The sequence below is a fragment of the Achroia grisella genome, unplaced genomic scaffold (assembly GCF_030625045.1).
Source record: "Achroia grisella isolate CSIRO2021 unplaced genomic scaffold, CSIRO_AGI_Agris_v1 utg841, whole genome shotgun sequence".
Taxonomy (NCBI): domain Eukaryota; kingdom Metazoa; phylum Arthropoda; class Insecta; order Lepidoptera; family Pyralidae; genus Achroia; species Achroia grisella.
This window is the reverse complement of record NW_026713039.1, coordinates 485,742-504,520: the sequence shown is the minus strand read 5'-3', so window position 1 is coordinate 504,520 and position 18,779 is coordinate 485,742. Positions and strand designations below refer to the sequence as shown.

General features: G+C 35.1%; 1 protein-coding gene across 1 annotated transcript; it reads left to right on the top strand.

Moving 5' to 3' along the window:
* The first annotated feature begins 943 nt into the window (after positions 1 to 943).
* Positions 944 to 18,086, top strand: LOC131852295 (protein prune homolog 2). The gene is made up of 10 exons (XM_059202970.1): positions 944 to 1,026; positions 6,657 to 7,440; positions 9,020 to 9,112; positions 10,274 to 10,417; positions 12,741 to 12,877; positions 13,931 to 14,063; positions 14,951 to 15,087; positions 15,836 to 15,967; positions 16,642 to 16,728; positions 17,966 to 18,086. Exons 1-10 carry the CDS (start codon positions 1,022 to 1,024, stop codon positions 18,084 to 18,086), a joined length of 1,773 nt encoding a protein of 590 aa, XP_059058953.1. The 5' UTR covers positions 944 to 1,021.
* Positions 18,087 to 18,779: the final 693 nt, after the last annotated feature.

The window sequence follows — 18,779 nt, the reverse complement described above, 5'->3', positions numbered from 1 at the left end:
TAACGTATGCCTATTATTTGTTATCGTGTAATTATTTATTTATTCAAAAGAACAACATACAAATAATCTTGCGATGAGTCTGCGTTCCGAATGAGTGGTAGAATAAAAAAATATGGCTACTCAAAAGTGCTTATATTGAGTTTATTTGAATAAAGAATATTTCTATTTCTATGGGAAAATACGTATGGTGTTGTTAAAATCTACAATATGTAGGTAATCAATAGAATTGATTGAAACTTTTGAACGTCATCGACCGGGAATTCATTCTCACACCCCTTGTACCTAAGTTGTCACGGACTGTGGGGTTTCAGAGATTTCTCCCACGCACTCTGATATTGTGAAATGAACTACCTGTCGGGTAATATCAACAATTAAAGAGCATGATGGAAGATCGTGAAATGCAGCAAAAGATCCAACGACAAGAAAGTGGTTCTAAAAGTTATGTTTTTTTTTGTTCTGTTTATCTCTTAAAGGAAAGGTAAAGGGAAATCTGTCCAGACAGCTATATCTGCATGTTTTTCATAGTCTTAACTTTCTTAGTTTATTTTATAAATCTTAAATGGTTGAGATAATGCAGTCGTACAATATTAAAAAAAAATTGAATTTCCTAATAGTTCCTTAAGAGAGCGCGGGATATGCTTTTCACAATGGTAGATTTCAAGTTTAAATTTTTTTTTTGGTTAGGTTTTTCCCTTTTTAGGGAAAGGCAAAAGGACTCAGCCCATACAGCCATTGTCTTCAGTTTTTTTTTTATTTTTATGAGTGAATGAATAAGCATTATATGTCAACGTCAAATATAAGTCACAGATGAACGAGGTTCAACTTAACTACTCTGTTCTAAAAACATCAATCTGTCAATTTGTTTTAGGCATTTTGGTTTTGTCAATCACAGAGAAACTAAGCATAGTATTTAATTCAGTGTTCTATAAATGTTTATTTTGCTATTTATTTAGTTTCTATGTATCAAATTGTGTTTTGTGATTTGTATATTGGGATTTATACGTAGTTCAAGGCCATATTAATGAGGTAAGTTTCAAATATGTCATACATAAATATATATTTTTTGTAATGATTATATTTATTTTTGTATGAGTGTTTTTGTTATTATTATTGACAATAATGGCTCTAAATAAACTGATAAAGAGGCCTAAAAATTGTTCTACTATCTATGTTTGTGAAAATCGTAGAGTTTGAGTATAAAAATCGGAGGGTATTTATAAAATAAAATTTCTAAAAATACAGTTACATATTTATTTTTGTTTTTATATTGCCTTATATCTCATTTACCTATTTTATATACTTGACTCTTTTTGGTACCACATCAAATTTGAAGATCATAAGCATATGTAGGATATTTTTTAATAAAAGCAATTTTTTTATCACAATTAACCTTGCCCTTCATGGGTGTAAGAGATTATTCATGTTAGTAGACCTCGATGCTGTCCCATCTAGAATTTATGATGGTGTATTTATATATTTGCCATACTAGACCTGACTTTTTTTATGGATGATAATGGAATGGTGCACCCGCCTGCGGTTTATGTTGCCTGGCCAACAGTGGAAGAACATGTGAAACAAATTCACCATGAATTTAGATAATTCACCATGATGGGCTAACTGACCTGACCTCATGTTCATCTTATTATCTTCCACTGTTTTCTATATATGTTATGTAGGGATAACAAAAAATTTAGTAACTATATCACTTGTCTAGTACCCATAACACAAGCTCTCCTTACATTGGGGCTAGTTGATGTGTTAATTGTCCAGACTTATTTATATATATATACGGAATATATACAGAACTTTTTTTGGCAGGTAGCTGATGTAGTAAGGAGTAATTTAGGCTACTTTTATTTTAGAAAAATAATAGCCACCTGCCAATAAAAGTTCCGTCACAATTGGGCCAGCCATTTCAGAGATTAGCCAGAACAAACAGACGGACAGACAAAAATTATAAAAAATGTTATTTTGGTATATGTACTGTAGATATATTCACATGCATGTAGTAAAAAACAGTTATTACAATATTACAAACAAACACTCCAATTTTATTTATATGTATAGATGTGATATGGTGTCTCTACATTTCATTTTCAAGCTAAAATAGCTAAACATATATTAATTAAGTTTAATATAAAAAAAGATTTTATAAACAGGGTGCATTCAGAAATTTATTGCACAACTAAACTTCAAAAAACCATTGACTTATTTAATTTTGAGCGGAACGGAGTTTGCGAGGTCAGCTAGTGTAAGATAAAAATGTAATATAATATAGATAGAAGGAAATGCAATTAGGGCTCAATAAGGATGTTGGTTGTTGTTAGTTTGGATAATATTTATTCTGTACCTACATTATGCCAATTCTAATAATATATTAATATCATTATATATTATATATTATAAAATGAGACACAATGTTTTTGCTTTTTAAGAAAGATTGTGCCCCATTTTATGAAATTGCACACAGTTATAATTTAACTGGAGAAGCAAATTATAGAGTGCAAATGGTTATTAATTTTAGACCCTGCACAATCAGACTAGGGTTCAAAAATATAATTTTCGAATGTTTTCAATTTCTCGGGTCTCGAGAATTCTCGAGGTCAATTTTGTTTATATGTATGTATTAATATTATCTTCTCATATAAATAAAATGTCGAGTTAAATTTAATTTAAATAACGTTTTTTACTCATATTATTTGGTTCCAATAACGTCAAAAAATTCTGTGGTTTTCTTCTCTCTTTTCTATTTGTATATCTTGAAAAACATTTTATTATATTATGAATAAATTATTTTTTTTTTTAATAAAAATAATATTTTTTCTTAAATTGCAATTGGCGTTATGTCGTACTGGTACAGCTTTTATCTAAATTATTAATGCGAAAATTTGGTTTGTTTGTTCCATTTCCAAATTTATACAGATTACAATGAAATTTATATAATAAAAAATAAAAATCTGAATAACACACATTCTTTATTGAAATTTATATATTGATATTTAACGCGGATGAAACTTATATATATAATACTAAAATATATTATACATATAAACCTTCCTCTTGAATCACTCTATCTATTAAAAGAAACTGCTTCAAAATCCGTTGCGTAGTTTAAAAAATTTAAGCATACCTAAGGACGGACAGCGACAGCTACTTTGTTTTATACTATGTAGTGAAGTATAGATTGTATGTTATATTACATATATTATAATGATATTGACTATGTAACTAGTTGCTCGCTCCGGCTCCTCCGCCCGGATGTACTTATAAATAATAATAATTCTTTTATTGGAACTAAAAACATAAAAATATATAATATTTTACAAAGCAATTAGTGATAACAGCCACATTGGTAAAGATTACGTGGCGACGCCATTTTGTTTTATACATATATATATTTTATATAATAAAAAATAATCTGGTAGGACGATGTTCACACATGGTTGAGTGCAATGATCTGGCTCATCCGTCATACTCGTGAACGGGTGCTGCTTGTGCTGGTGTTCATTGCGAACACTGATTAGATTTTTTGATTTTTTTGAATTTTTTTATATAGATATGCTTTTTTTCTCCCAAATTTGAATTTAAATGAAATATATTATTGTAAATATTATAACATTAAAAAAAAATACGACCTTGTCAGTTCTTCTCATCTCGATCATTCAAACAATTTGACATATCATAAGAGTCTGAATACAAATGTTTGTGAATTTTGAATTTTGAATAAAAGCAAAGCAAAGGCATGCATGATTACGTTTACAACATAACTTTTATATATATAAACTAAAATATATTACATATATAAACCTTCCACTAGAATCACTCTATCTGTTAAAAAAAAAACCGCTTCAATATCCGTATACAATAAATTTATATAATAAAAAATAAAAAGCGTCGTCGTATATATATATAAACTAAAATATATATATATATATATATAAACCTTCCACTAGAATCACTCTATCTATTAAAAGAAACCGCTTCAAAATCCGTTGCGTAGTTTTAAAGATTTAAGCATACATGGGGACAGACATGATAATGAAAGTGTCTGTACCATACAAGTAGATCATTGTTTGGCGCTTTCACCGGCCTGCCGTGGTCTATGGTAGTTATCACCGATTATGTGCTCGCAATTAGTGTCCACTTTCGATTACGCACCGACGCCATTTTGTTTTATACATATATATATATATCTTATATATAAAATTCTCGTGTCACAGTTTTCGTTCCCATACTCCTCCGAAACGGCTTTTTTCAATTTTATTTTTTCTGAGAATCAACATCTATTTTTAGTTTCTTTTTTTTATGATACAATACAAAATACATACAATCCTAAATTTTCACCCTTCTATCATCAACCCCTATTTTTTTATAGCGTTATTAATTTATATAGCAAAACAACGTTTGCCGGGACAGCTAGTATAGTATATACATATATATTTCGATATGCGTCTGCTTTTTTTTTTACTTTTTTTGTTATTATTCATATTTTTTCCGGATATAAACTTACAGGTTTGTTACATTTTTTATTTTCTTACAAGTTAATATATATATAATGTTTACATTTATCCTACCTAATAATTTACTTTTTAAAACATACAGAGTCTGTACATAATAATGAATAGTCTGTAATACAGACTATTCAAAATTGAAAATTCAAAAATAATTTATTCATGTAGGACATTTTGGCCGCTTATGAACGTCAAGTTTTTACATTATATATTTTTTTCCCGTATATAGATCCGTCAAGAAACTCAATTGAATTACATTTCGGTATATATAGGTTCAAAATAGATGCTTTCAATTGAAAATGTTAAGAACTGACAACAACTGAAACTCTCTCTAATGTGTGCTTCCAATTACTTTAATTTTAAAAAAATATAATGTTGGGCCAGTTTATTTACAATGTATAAGTATTTATATAGGTATCTATATATTTCCTATACTATGGGTATTTATATATTTTGCCATTTTTTTTTGGACCGGCGCCATTTTGTTTTATCCATATGTTTCGAAATGCGTCTGTATGTGTGTCGGTCTGTTATTTTATAACGACTAAACGATTTTTCAGGACTGAAATTAACGTGTGGTCCCTGTATAGCCCAGCCATACTTTCAAACTTTCGCCTTACTATGGTCGCGGATTCGATTCCTCGTACGGTACAAACATTTTGTATTCATGAGTATGTTTGTTTGTATCGGTCTGTGTGTTTTCTATGTATTCACAAAAAAGGTATCTAAGTATTTATATCAGTTGTCTAATACCCATAACACAAGCTCTGCTTAGCTTGAAACTAGATGTCGCTGTCTGAATTGTCCTAGATTATTATCGGACGCCCTCGGTGGTCTAGCGGTTTAACACGCCACTTTCACACACGTTCGATTCCTCAACGATACAAACATTTTGTATTCACCAGTATAATTTTTTTATGGATGATAATGTAATGGTGCACCCGCCTGCGCTAACGGTTTACGCTGGCGGGGCACCCGTGGAGGATGATAAGATGAACATGAGGTCAGGTCAGTTAGCACATCGTGACAAGCTCACCAGGAATTTGTCACGATGGTTTCCAGGGGGAACCGCGTGGAGGTCGACGTGACATTGCTAGCAATGGGGTTATCAATCTACATTACTAACCCCCCTCATGAGTATGATTGTTTGTAGCAGTCTGGGTGTTTTCTATGTATTTATAAAAAAGTTGTCTAGTACCCATAATACAAGCTTTACTTAGCTTGGGACTAGATGGCGCTGTGTGAATTGTCCTAGACTATTATCTTCTAATCTTCTTCTTTATTATTACATAATATAAAACAAAGTCGCTGTCGCTGTCTGTCCGTCACTATGTATGCTTAAATCTTTAAAACTACGCAACGGATTTTGAAGCGTAATAGTAAAGTAAATAGATAGAGTGATTCAAGAGGAAGGTTTATATATATAATACATGTACACCCGTGCGAAGTCGGGGCGCATAGCTAGTCTAATATAACATTCTCGTGTCACAGGTTTTGTGTTTATACTCCTCTGAAACGGCTTAACCGATTTTGATGAAATTTTACATACATACTTCTTGAAAAATATGTATATTCAATAGGTCTGAGAATACGTTTATAACCAACTAGCTTTTGCCCGCGGCTTCGCTCGCGTTAATTTATCCCCTTAGGGGTGGAATTTATCAAAATCCTTTCTTAGGGCATGCCTACGTCATAGTAGCTTTATGCATGCAAAGTCTCAGCCCGATCGGTGTAAAATTGACAAAGTTTCATATAAACTTTCATCTCCTATTTTATCCCCTTGGGGATAGAATTAATCAAAATCCTTTCTTAGCGGATACCTACGTCATAACATCTACCTGCATGCCAAATTTTAGCCTGATCCGTCCAGTGGTTTGGGCTGTGCGTTGATAGATCACTATGTCAGTCACCTTTGAGTTATATATATTTAGATATTTATACCCCTAAGGGTTAAGGGTGGCTCACCTCAAATGTTTTTTTTTTATTTTGTCGACAATTTTTTTTATTATGTCCCATTAAAAATACATACAGCTTTAAATTTTAACCCTTCTAACACCAACCCCTATTTTTTAATAGCGATTTTAATTTATATAGCAAAACAACGTTTGCGGGATCAGCTAGTAAAGATGGATATCTTTGTTTCAGTAACTTCAATACCGTTCGCACTGAAGATGAGGCGCTCACCTCTCCATCATCAGACGAGAAAATGGACACCGGTTCTATGTTCTCATCCGAGTCCTTCAAATCCCAGGATACCCCCAACTCCCTCTCGTCAGACTTCGAGGAGAGTCACGACCAGAACGTCCTCCGTCTCCAGAACCCCTCGGAACCTGAAGACAACCTGAACACAGCAGTCACCAAATTGAAATCAGATTTAAACGAGAGTCTAATATCTAGAATGACGAACCTGAACATTGATTCTCCAAAAGGTGTAAGACCAAGGAATTTGGGTATTAGTCCTCCAAAATTCAGTTCAACCCTGACCTTGACGACGAATCACCCTCTCATGGGTTTGGGAAGTCCAGAAGAGAACTTTCCAGATGTGATACCGAAAAAAGCTCATAAAATGGATGAAGAGAAAGACCTGAGTCTTTCAAGCATAGAAGATGAAAGACCTAATGATACCAACGGCTTTTACAGTCCACAGCAGAACACGTCCAAGAGTAATCTTTACTTCACAGACAGCGTCATCACAGCTGATAGCCAGGTGTTAGATGCAAGAACAGATGGACTGACTCCAGATGTGGCTAGAGTGGAAAGGGAGAGGAAACTCCTCTCCAGGTTTGGAGACGTGAAGAGGGATGTACCATCGCAGAGGGTGAGGGAAGGTCCCGTAATTAAATATGTGGAGAAGAGATGTAATGATCTACATAGCACCCCTAAGTCATTGATCATGGATATACCAGAACCAGAAGAATTTAATACAGGGGTGAGTTGCTGATAATAACTAGCGAATCGCCCCGGTTTCGCTCGGGTCCAATTCTTGTGGATATCTCTATTTTTACTATAATAACTAGCGGATCGCCCCGGTTTCGCTCGGCTCCAATTCTTGTGGATAACTCTATTTTTACTATAATAACTAGCGGATCGCCCCGGTTTCGCTCGGGCCCAATTCTTGTGGATAACTCTATTTTTACTATAATAACTAGCGGATCGCCCCGGTTTCGCTCGGGCCCAATTCTTGTGGATAACTCTATTTTTACTATAATAACTAGTGGATCGCCCCGGTTTCGCTCGGGTCCAATTCTTATGGATAACTCTATTTTTACTATAATAACTAGCGGATCGCCCCGGTTTCGCTCGGGTCCATTCTTGTGGATAACTCTATTTTTACTATAATAACTAGCGGATCGCCCCGGTTTCGCTCGGGTCCAATTCTTGTGGATAACTCTATTTTTACTATAATAACTAGTGGATCGCCCCGGTTTCGCTCGGGTCCAATTCTTATGGATATCTCTATTTTTACTATAATAACTAGCGGATCGCCCCGGTTTCGCTCGGCTCCAATTCTTGTGGATAACTCTATTTTTACTATAATAACTAGCGGATCGCCCCGGTTTCGCTCGGGCCCAATTCTTGTGGATAACTCTATTTTTACTATAATAACTAGAGGATCGCCCCAGTTTTGCTCGGGTCGAATTCTTGTGGATATCTCTATTTTATACTACCTGTTCCTGCGACTTCGTCCGCGTGGAATTTAACGTTATTTTTTATTAAAATATATAGAATTTCTACAATAAATTAACAGTTTCAGACAGTACCGTATATACATTTCATATGAATTTGACGACCTCGGTGGTCTAGCGGTCTAGCACACCGCTTTACGTCCGATGGTCGCGGGTTCGATTCCTCGCACGGCACAAACATTTGTATTCATGAGTATGATTGTTTGTATCGGTCTGGATGTTTTTTATATATATAATATGTAGGTATTTACGAAAAAGAAATCTATGTATTTATATCAGTTATCTAGTACCCATAACACGAGCTTTAGCTAGCTTAATTTGGGTCTAGATGGCGCTGTGTGAATTGGCCTGAGATTAATATTATTATTATTATTTAGTAAAACACTTATATTTTATTTATTTATATATACATCTATACATATAAATAAAATTGGAGTGTCTATTTGTAATATTGAAATAACCGTTTTTTACTACATGCATATGAATATAAATACGGTACATACACTAAAATAACATTTTTTTAATATTTTTGTCTGTTGGTCTGTCTGTTTGTTCCGACTAATCTCTGAAATGGCTGGACCGATTTTGACGGGACTTTTTTTGGCAGGTAACTGATGTAATAAGGAGTAACTTATACTACTTTTATTTTTGAAAAATAAAGTTAAATTCCACGCGGACGACGTTGCGGGTACAGCTAGTAATTAACATATTTGTAGTTAACATTCCATTATAAATCAAGATATATGTTTCGAATCTAGATGCCACTAAAAATGCTCATAAGGCTGGCCGTATGCTTATCTATATAGAGTGTGAATGTTTCAGGTGGCCGAATGGTGTGAATCGCCGTCTCAACTTCGAACTATGCCCAATTTCGAGTTACCCATAGAACTGTCCAGTAATATAAGTATTAATAATGTAAGTATTTATAATCTATATCATTACATAGTATAAAACAAAGTCACTGTCGCTGTCGCTGTCTGTCTGTCCCTATGCATGCATAAATTATTTATTATTATTTATTTATTTACATAGATTTAGAACGAAAGAAAGAAAGAAAGAAAAATATATTTATTTGGCGCATACAAAACAATCATACAATATTTTACAAAAATTATAACAAATTATTTTAAAAATACAGCTGCGACCAAATTGGTTTCCACTCAGCTTTGTGTCTGGGCTGTAATGCCCAAACGTTGATTTTCAGTGGAACCTTGTAGTAATTAATTTAAAATATATAAATAGTGTACGTACTGCTGCCTGCGTGAACGTGCGCTGTTGGTGCTTCTGATGAGGTGTAAGTCTATGCTATGATAATGTATGGAAATGAAAATACACATATAAAACGGTAAAAAATACATACACAGTACGGACAGTCATACAGTGGAAATTTGATTTTCTAATAGAAATTTACATTTACATGTTTACAATACAATACAATTTTTGTATTTTTCTATTATCTGTAGTCCCCAAACTAGGTCAGGCCTGTATCTTGGGGGCTGGGGCGCGGATACCAAAAACATGCAGTATATATACACTTCAATTGACTATTTTACAATTAGGTTAATTATTTTGTGGTGAATTATTTCACAATTATATATACATGCAATAAATACCAGAACGTGTTTAAATCTACGCAATTTAAAACTACGCAACGGATTTTGAAGCGGTTTGAATCACTCTATCTATTAAAAAATAGATAGAGTGATTCAAGAGGAAGGTTTATATGTATAACTAGATGTTACCGTGACTACGTCTGCGTGGAATTTAACTTTATTATTCTAAAATAAAAGTAGCCTAATATACTCCTTATTACATTAGCTACCTACCAAAAAAAGTCCCGTCAAAATGGGTCCAGCCATTTCAAAGATTAGCCGGAACAAACAGACAGATAGACAGAGAAATATTGTAATCTCTGAAATGGATGGACCGATTTTGACGGGACTTTTTTTGGCAGGTAGCTGATGTAATAATGAGTAACTTAGCTACTTTTATTTTAGAATAATAAAGTTAAATTCCACGCGGACGAATAAATATATGATTCAGCAGATGCTTTATTTTTGTCATCTTATGGTCCAGGATCTGGAGTCCCCTGACGTGGTGTCGTCATCCACCGAGGACCGGTCCGCGTACCAGGCCTTCCTGGACCCGTACACCGGCAGCGTGGCGCTCCGCCCCACGCCAGCCAAGATGCCCCCCGACCAGAGGCGGAAAATTAAATTGGTATGTATTAGACATACGCGTACACAAGTTCCATTCCGGTCATAGGCTATTATTATTGTTCTACTTCCTTACTAATATATACAGTGGACCCCCGGTAGTCCGACAATCATTTTGCAGGGCAGTGTCGGACTATCGAATTTGTCGGATTATAGAGTACTGCCTAAGACCCCTTATAGTCCGAATTTTTTTACAAAATAATACCTTGTAATCCGACAAATTATAGATCCAATGATGATTCTTTATATTATATACATATACAGTGGACCCCCGGTTATCCGACAAACGTTTTGCAGGGCAGTGTCGGACCATCGTATTTGTCGGATTATAGAGTGCTTCCTAAGGGTCTCCTATAGTCCGGAATTTTATACAAAAGAGTATCTTGTAATCCGACAAATTACAGATCCAGTGATAAGATTCTATGTTATATATGTATGTATGTATATGCACTCTGAAGTATATTGTCAAAGTAATATTCAATAACAAATAATAGACAATGTCGGATTACAAGGGGGGCCGGATTACCGCGGGTCCACTGTATATTGTTTGTAATGTGGACTGATAATCTTATTGCTACTATGTCAGGTTGACCTCCACGCGGTTCCCCCTGGAAACCATCGTGATAAATTCTTGATGAATTTGTCACGATGGGCTAACTGCTCTGACCTCATGCTCACCTTATCATCCTCCACTGGTGCCCGTCAGCGTAAACCGTTAGCGCAGGCGGGTGCACCATTACATTACATTTATTAAAAAAAAATCCGATCATACTCATAAATATAAATAAATGTTTTTACCGTTCGAGGAATCGAACCCGCGACCACGGGATGTAAGGCGGTGTTAAACCGCTAGACCACCGCGGTCGTGTGAACATTGTTACAAATGATGCAATATAAATGCCGGGAAATTTACCCACACATTTATATTTATAAAACAACGCAATGTTTGTGAAAAAAATTACACATTGCTCTGATTTACTCGACTGCAATTGAGGGCAAGCATGCTTAATAATGTAATGTAATAACTTGAAACTTAGAAGTATTGGAAAATCAGTTTTAATGATTTGGTTTAAAGTCGATTTTTCAAGGACAGTTATAAGTAGCATATTGAATAGTGAAATGTATTAATTCGAAATTCGAAATTTAGATAATTGAAATGTCAACTTTAAAGTTTTGGTTTAAGATCGATTTTTCAAGACAAGTGTTTTTATATTGCATAATAAATAATGGAATGTATTAATTCGAAATTTAGAAATATTGAAATATCAACTTTAATGTTTTGGTTTAAGATCGATTTTTCAAGACAAGTGTTTTATATTGCATAATAAATAATGAAATTTATTAATTCGAAATTTAGAAATTATTGAAAATCAACTTTAATGTTTTGGTTTAAGATCGATTTTTCAAGACAAGTGTTTTATATTGCATAAAAAATAATGAAGTTTATTAATTCGAAATTTAGAAATTATTGAAAATCAACTTTAACGTTTTGGTGTAAGGTCGATTTTTCAAGACAAGTGGTGTATAAAGCACACTAAATAATGAAATATATTCTTTGTAAATTTAGAAAATTTTGATAATCAACTTTAACGTTTTGGTTTAAAGTTGGTTTTTCAAGGCAAGTGGTATAATATATTGCATTCTTAATAATGAAATGTAGTAACTTGAAACTTAGAAGTATTGGAAAATCAGTTTTAATGTTTTGGTTTAAAGTCGATTTTCTAAGGCGAGGAGTTATGTATAAAACATACTGAACAACGAAATGTATTAATTAGAAATTCGAAACTTAGAAATATTGTAATATCAACTTTAACATTTTGGTATAAGGTCGATTTTTCAAGACAATTGTTTTATATTGCATAATAATTCAAAATTCAAAAGGTTTATATATATAACACATGTACACCCGGGCTAAGCTAACGAACTTGGCTGATCTCCAAATGGCTGGACCGATTTTGACTCGACTTTTATTGGCAGGTAGCTGATGTAATAAGGAGTAACTTAAGCTACTTTTATTATAGAAAAAAAAAGTTATATTCCACGTGGACGAAGTCTCGTGTGACAACTAGTTAGAAATAGAAATATGCTTTATTTAAATAAACTCATTACAAGTACTTTTGAATAGTCATATTTTGATTCTACCACTCATTCGGGACGCAGACTCATCACAAGAAGAATGAGCAAGAAGCTTGTGTGTTGCTCTTTTAATTAATAGTTGTTGTTTTTTGTAATTGTTTATATAGAAAATTGATATTGAGGAATTATGTATATTTGTATGACATTTATAATAAAAACTATATATATTAATAGTTATATTTAACACATAGCCACCAGAAGAGGACCGCTGCAGTCTGGACAGTATCAGCGCATGCTCTATGGAGTCCGAGGACGAGCCGCCGGAGCCCGAGCCGTCAGCGGAGCCCCCGCCGTGCACTGAGCACAGTGATGACGAGGATACTAGAAGGTAGACTAATTCTGTATGAATTGAAAGTCCTTGTGATGGAAGAGTTTTTTATATATATATACCTATTTAATCTTTACATAGTATAAAAGCGAAAGTCGCTTCCGTTGTCTGTTCACTTATAATACGCAACGGAGCTTAATGCAGTTTTAACAGTAGATAGAGTGATTCAAGAGGAAGGTTTATATGTATAACTAGCTTTTGCCTGCGGCTTCGCTCGCGTTAATTTATCCCCTTAGATAAAATCCTTTCTTAGGGAATGCCTTCGTCATAGTAGCTTTATGCAAAGTATCAGCCGGATCGGTTTAAAATTGACAAAGTTTCATACGAACTTTCATCTCCTATTTTATCACTTTGGTGGTAGAATTAATCAAATTCCTTTCTTAGCGGATACCTACGTCATAACATCTACCTGCATGCCAAATTTCAGCCCGATCCGTCCAGTGGTTTGGGCTGTGCGTTGATAGATCACTATGTCAGTCAGTCAGTCACCTTTGAGTTATATATATTTAGATATTTAATTAACAATTCACACAGCGTCATCTAGTCCCAAGTTAAGCTAGCTAAAGCTTGTGCTATGGGTACTAAATAACTGATACAAATACATAAATTTTTCCGTAAATACATACATAATATTCATAGAAAGCACCTAGACTGATGCAAACAATCATACTCATGAATAATGTCTGTACCGTGCGTGGAATCGAACCCGCGACCATCGGAAGTGAGGCGATGTACTAAACCGCTAGACCACCGAGGCTGTAAAAAAAGTCCGGATAGGGTGGGGTCAAATAATGTAACGGTTGATGGCCTTACTCTCGCTCCCCCCTCATCCTCACTTAGTGGAATCACCTTCCAGCAATGGTATTTCCGAACCGATACGATATTGAAACCTTCAAGAAAAGAGCTTATTCCATCTTAAAAGGCCGACAACGTACTTGCAATTCCCCTTGTGTTGCGGGTGCTCATGGGCGGCGGTAATCACTTACCATCAGGTGAGCCGCATGCTCGTTTGTCCCCTGTGTTATAAAAAAAATGATTATTTTTACAAAACAGATCAAAATCAACAAACACAATGAGTGAGTGCAGCGATCCTATACCAGAGTACTCAGCTGCTGAGGAGTTGAGCAATGAGCGCTCCTGGTTGAGTGTGCCCAGGGCTGGTGGGCACGCCACCTGCGATATGAAGGTACGCATTTACCATCTATACGTCTATAGGTAAACGATTTTTTTTGAAAGATCATGATGGTGATGGTGAGGGATGATCATGATGGCGACGGTGAGGGATGATCATCATGATGGTGACGGTGAGGGATGATCATCATGATGGTGACGGTGAGGGATGATCATCATGATGGTGACGGTGAGGGATGATCATCATGATGGTGACGGTGAGGGATGATCATCATGATGGTGATGGTGAGGGATGATCATCATGATAGTGACGGTGAGGGATGATCATCATGATGGTGACGGTGAGGGATGATCATCATGATGGCGACGGTGAGGGATGATCATCATGATGGTGACGGTGAGGGATGATCATCATGATGGTGCCTTCGCCTGTGCTAACAGTTACGCTGGCGGGGCACCAGTGGAGGATGATAAGATGAGCATGAGGTCAGATCAGTTAGCACATGGTAGTAAACGATTTCGTAGCCTATGGATAACTGAAAGACCAGGAGTGTTACTTGCGAGTTTAATAGTCATTCCAATTATTAAAAAAAACTAGGGTTGTTCCTCTATACATATAAATAAAATTGGAGTGTCCGTTTGTAATATTGAAATAACAGTTTTTTACTACATGCATATGAATATAAATACGGTACATACACCAAAATATCATTTTTTACAATTATTGTCTGTCTGTCTGTCTGTTCCGGCTATTCTCTGAAATGGCTGGACCGATTTTGACGGGACTTTTATTGGCAGGTAGCTAATGTAATAAGGAGTAACTTAGCCTAAGTTGATTTTAGAAAAACAAATATATATATCACGCAGACGAAGTCTGAAATATAACAATGAAACAATATTTTCCCGATTTGACATCCGCCTCCCACACTCCTCCAAATCCAGGTGATCGAGCCGTACAAGCGCGTGGTGTCTCACGGCGGCTACGAGCCGTCGGGCGCGGCCATCATCGTGTTCAGTGCGTGTCACTTGCCCGACAGCGCGCGCACTGACTACCGCTACGTCATGGACAACCTGTTCCTGTTAGTATACCTGTTGGATACAAATTTATTTGCATTTATTTCCGCAATCGTTATTCGCTACCAAGCAAACATTCAATAAGAATAGAATAGAATAGAAAATAGAAATAATCTTTATTCAAATAAACTCATTACAAGCACTTTTGAATAGTCATATTTTGATTCATCGAATGCAGATTCATCACGTGTTGCTCTTTTTAATAGTTTTTTTTTATATAAATAATTACAGTATAACAAGTAACAACATGATGTACACACTCATTATTAGTGTAATCAGATAATATTGTCTAAAGTTTTTATTTTATTATCGTTAACGAAATTTTATAAAGTTAATAGTCAGCACTTTTGAATAGTCAACAATTTTTTTTTATATCTACCGTGTATTCGGAACGCTGTCTCATCACAAAGAATAAGCAAGAAACTTGTGTGTTGCTCTTTTAACATATTTGTAGTTAACATTCAAGTCATTGATAAATCAACCAGCACTAATTCATTTAGGCTCAAATATAAAAACACAATAAGATTAAATCAGTCGTAGTGATAAGAGCCCAGTCCCTAAAAATGTTCTCGGATAGCCAGCCAGTCTGTTTGTAATATTGAAATAACCGTTTTTTACTACATGCATATGAATATAAATACGGTACATACACAAAAATATATTTTTTTACAATTTTTGACTGTCTGTCTGTACGCTAGCTAGTAATAAATATAATCCACAACCGTTCACGAGTATGACGCATGAATGTTACAGATACGTGATATGGACACTGGAGCGGCTCGTTACAGATGAATACGTTCTCATATACTTGCACGGGAGTGCTGGCAGCCGTAAGATGCCCACGTTCCACTGGCTCCACGAGTGTTACAAACTCATCGACAGAAGGTCAGTGTTAATTATAACTATACGTTGGTGGCAAACAAACATACGGCCCTTCTGATGGTAAATGATTACGATAGCCTATGGACGCCTGAAACACCAGGGGTGTCACGTGCGCGTTGCCAACCCTTAAGAAACCTTAATATACCCTTCTTGAAAAACCCCATGCTGTAGTCTCTCGAGAAAACCTCGGCAGGTAGTTCATTCCACAATCTAAGTGTACGCGGGAGGAAGCTCCTCTGAAACCGCACTGTCCGAGACCACTTAGGTTCCAGCGTGTGGGAATGAATTCCCTGTCGACTGCGAACGTCAAATTTTTACATAAAATAGGGGATGAAAGTTTGTATGAAACTTTGTCAATTTTAACCGATCGGGCTGAGACTTCGCATGCATAAAGCTACTATGACGTAGGCATCCCCATAGAAATAATTTTGATAAATTCCACACATAAGGGATAAATTAAAGATAAAGCCGCAGGCAAAATCTAGTATATAATATGTATGTATTTACGAAAAAAAAATCAATGTATTTGTATCAATTGTCTAGTACCCATAACACAAGCTTTAGCTAGCTTAACTTGGGTCTAGATGGCGCTGTGTGAATTGTCCTGAGATTATTATTATTATTATTATTTATGTTGTATTGAAATATGAAAGAAAATGTGTAAATATTGGTTTCAGATTAAGAAAAAGTTTAAAACATCTGTATCTGGTGCATCCAACGTTCTGGCTGAAATCATTCGTCATACTCACCAAGCCGTTTGTAAGGTGAGGTCATTTTAAGTCTTAAAATCATTTCAAATAAACTCATTACAAGCACTTTTGAATAGTCATATTTTGATTCTACCACTCATTCGGAACGCAGACTCATCACAAGAAGAATGAGCGAGAAACTTAAAGAAAGAACGAAAAACATTTATTGACAACCATTATTACATTTACACATTTGACAAAGGTACATTTAAATAAATAATTATATATATATAGATATCTATATATATAATAACTCAAAGGTGACTGACAGTGATCTATCAACGCACAGCCCAAACCACTGGACGGATCGGGCTGAAATTTGACATGCAGGTAGATGTTATGACGTAGGCATCCGCTAAGAAAGGATTTTGATTAATTCTATTCCCATTCATTCATTCATTCATAATTTAAGAGCTGTGCTCTTGTCGGTGGAGCTCCCGCCACCTTCCACGATCTTCTATCAGTCCCTTTAGCTGTTGATACGACACGATTATCCCCAAGGGGATAAAATAGGGGATGAAAGTTTCTATGAAACTTTGTCAATTTTAAACCGATCGGGCTGAGACTTTGCATTCATAAAGCTACTATGACTTAGGCATCTCCTAAGAAAGGATTTTGATAAACTCCACCCTAAGGGGATAAATTAACGCGAGCGAAGCCGCGGGCAAAAGCTAGTAAATATATATGCACACCTTTTTATATAATAAATGAATAATTTATATTATTTATTCATTATTATCGCACGCCTCTTACTTGTTATTGTGTAATTATATATTAAAAAGAGCAACACACAAGTTTCTTCCTCATTCTTCTTGTGATGAGTCTGCGTTCCGGATGAGTGGTAGAATCAAAATATAACTATTCAAAAGTGCTTGTAATGAGTTTATTTGAATGAGGATTATTTCTACAAAACGTCGTCTCCTACAAAAATATATAATGTCTAGGTGATCCGCATGACTTCGTCTGCATCACACTTACATAACATTAATAATTATATGTCGCCCAATTTACATAATATCTTTTAAAATTATAGCCTATGTGTTATTCTCATGTATAAGCTATATTACTGAAAAGTTTCGTCAATATCCGTTCAGTAGTTTTTGCGTGAAAGAGTAACAAACATCCATTCATACTCACAAACTTTTGGCCTTTATAATATTATTAAGATATCCTTGAAAGAGTAACAAACATCCATACACACAAACTTTCGCGTTTATAATATTAGTAAGATATCCTCTTATTTATATTTCAGTTCAAAATTCTTCCGAAAACTAAGCTACGTACGGACCCTCGACGAGTTGATGCGGCTCGTGCCAGTGGAACCGAATGCTATACCCGATCAGGTGAAACTTTTCGACGCAGGAAAACGGTAGAAGGAACGCCCGTAAAGAAGGATACACTTACGTTGTCTCGAGACACAACCGTGCCTCATTTTGTATTATTTTTAATTTTAGTCCATTTTGAGGCAGGATGGTAATGTACTTGAGTTTTAGTACATTTTGAGGCAGGATATTGCAACTTAATGGATTTACATTATTTTTGTTAATTCCGCTACAATAGCATGTGTGAGACCACAAATATTCGGTGTGGAAACTTTCCTACCGTTACGACCTTCTCTAATGGTGATCAAATTCCGACCGTTATTGAGTCTACACCCATATCTCGTTTTGTATTATTCTTGACTTTAGTTCATTTTGAGGCAGGATGATAATGTACTTGAGTTTTAGTCCACTTTAAGACAGGATATTGCAACTTAATGGATTTATATTATTTTGTTAATTCCGCTACAATAGCATGTGTGAGACCACAAATATTCGGTGTGGAAACTTGACTACCGTTACGACCTTCTGTAATGGTGATCAAATTCCGACCGTTATTGAGTCTATAGTCACCTATATCGCGACACGTGTTTCGCCTCTGAACGAGGCATCATCAGATGTGGAATAGAGTTCGGCTCGGTTAAAACTATATGCTTGGAAGCCTAGTATTGACTGTTCGGCGATCAAACTGCTGCTTTTTTAAATTTTTTTATTGGGTTGTTTGGCCTATTGTCAGATGTGTAGCAT

Coding starts and splice junctions, on each gene's coding strand:
- LOC131852295 (XM_059202970.1), top strand. Junction 9,113..10,273: donor GTAATATAAGTATTAATAAT/GTAAGTATTTAT, acceptor CTTATGGTCCAG/GATCTGGAGTCCCCTGACGT. Junction 14,064..14,950: donor ACGCCACCTGCGATATGAAG/GTACGCATTTAC, acceptor CTCCAAATCCAG/GTGATCGAGCCGTACAAGCG.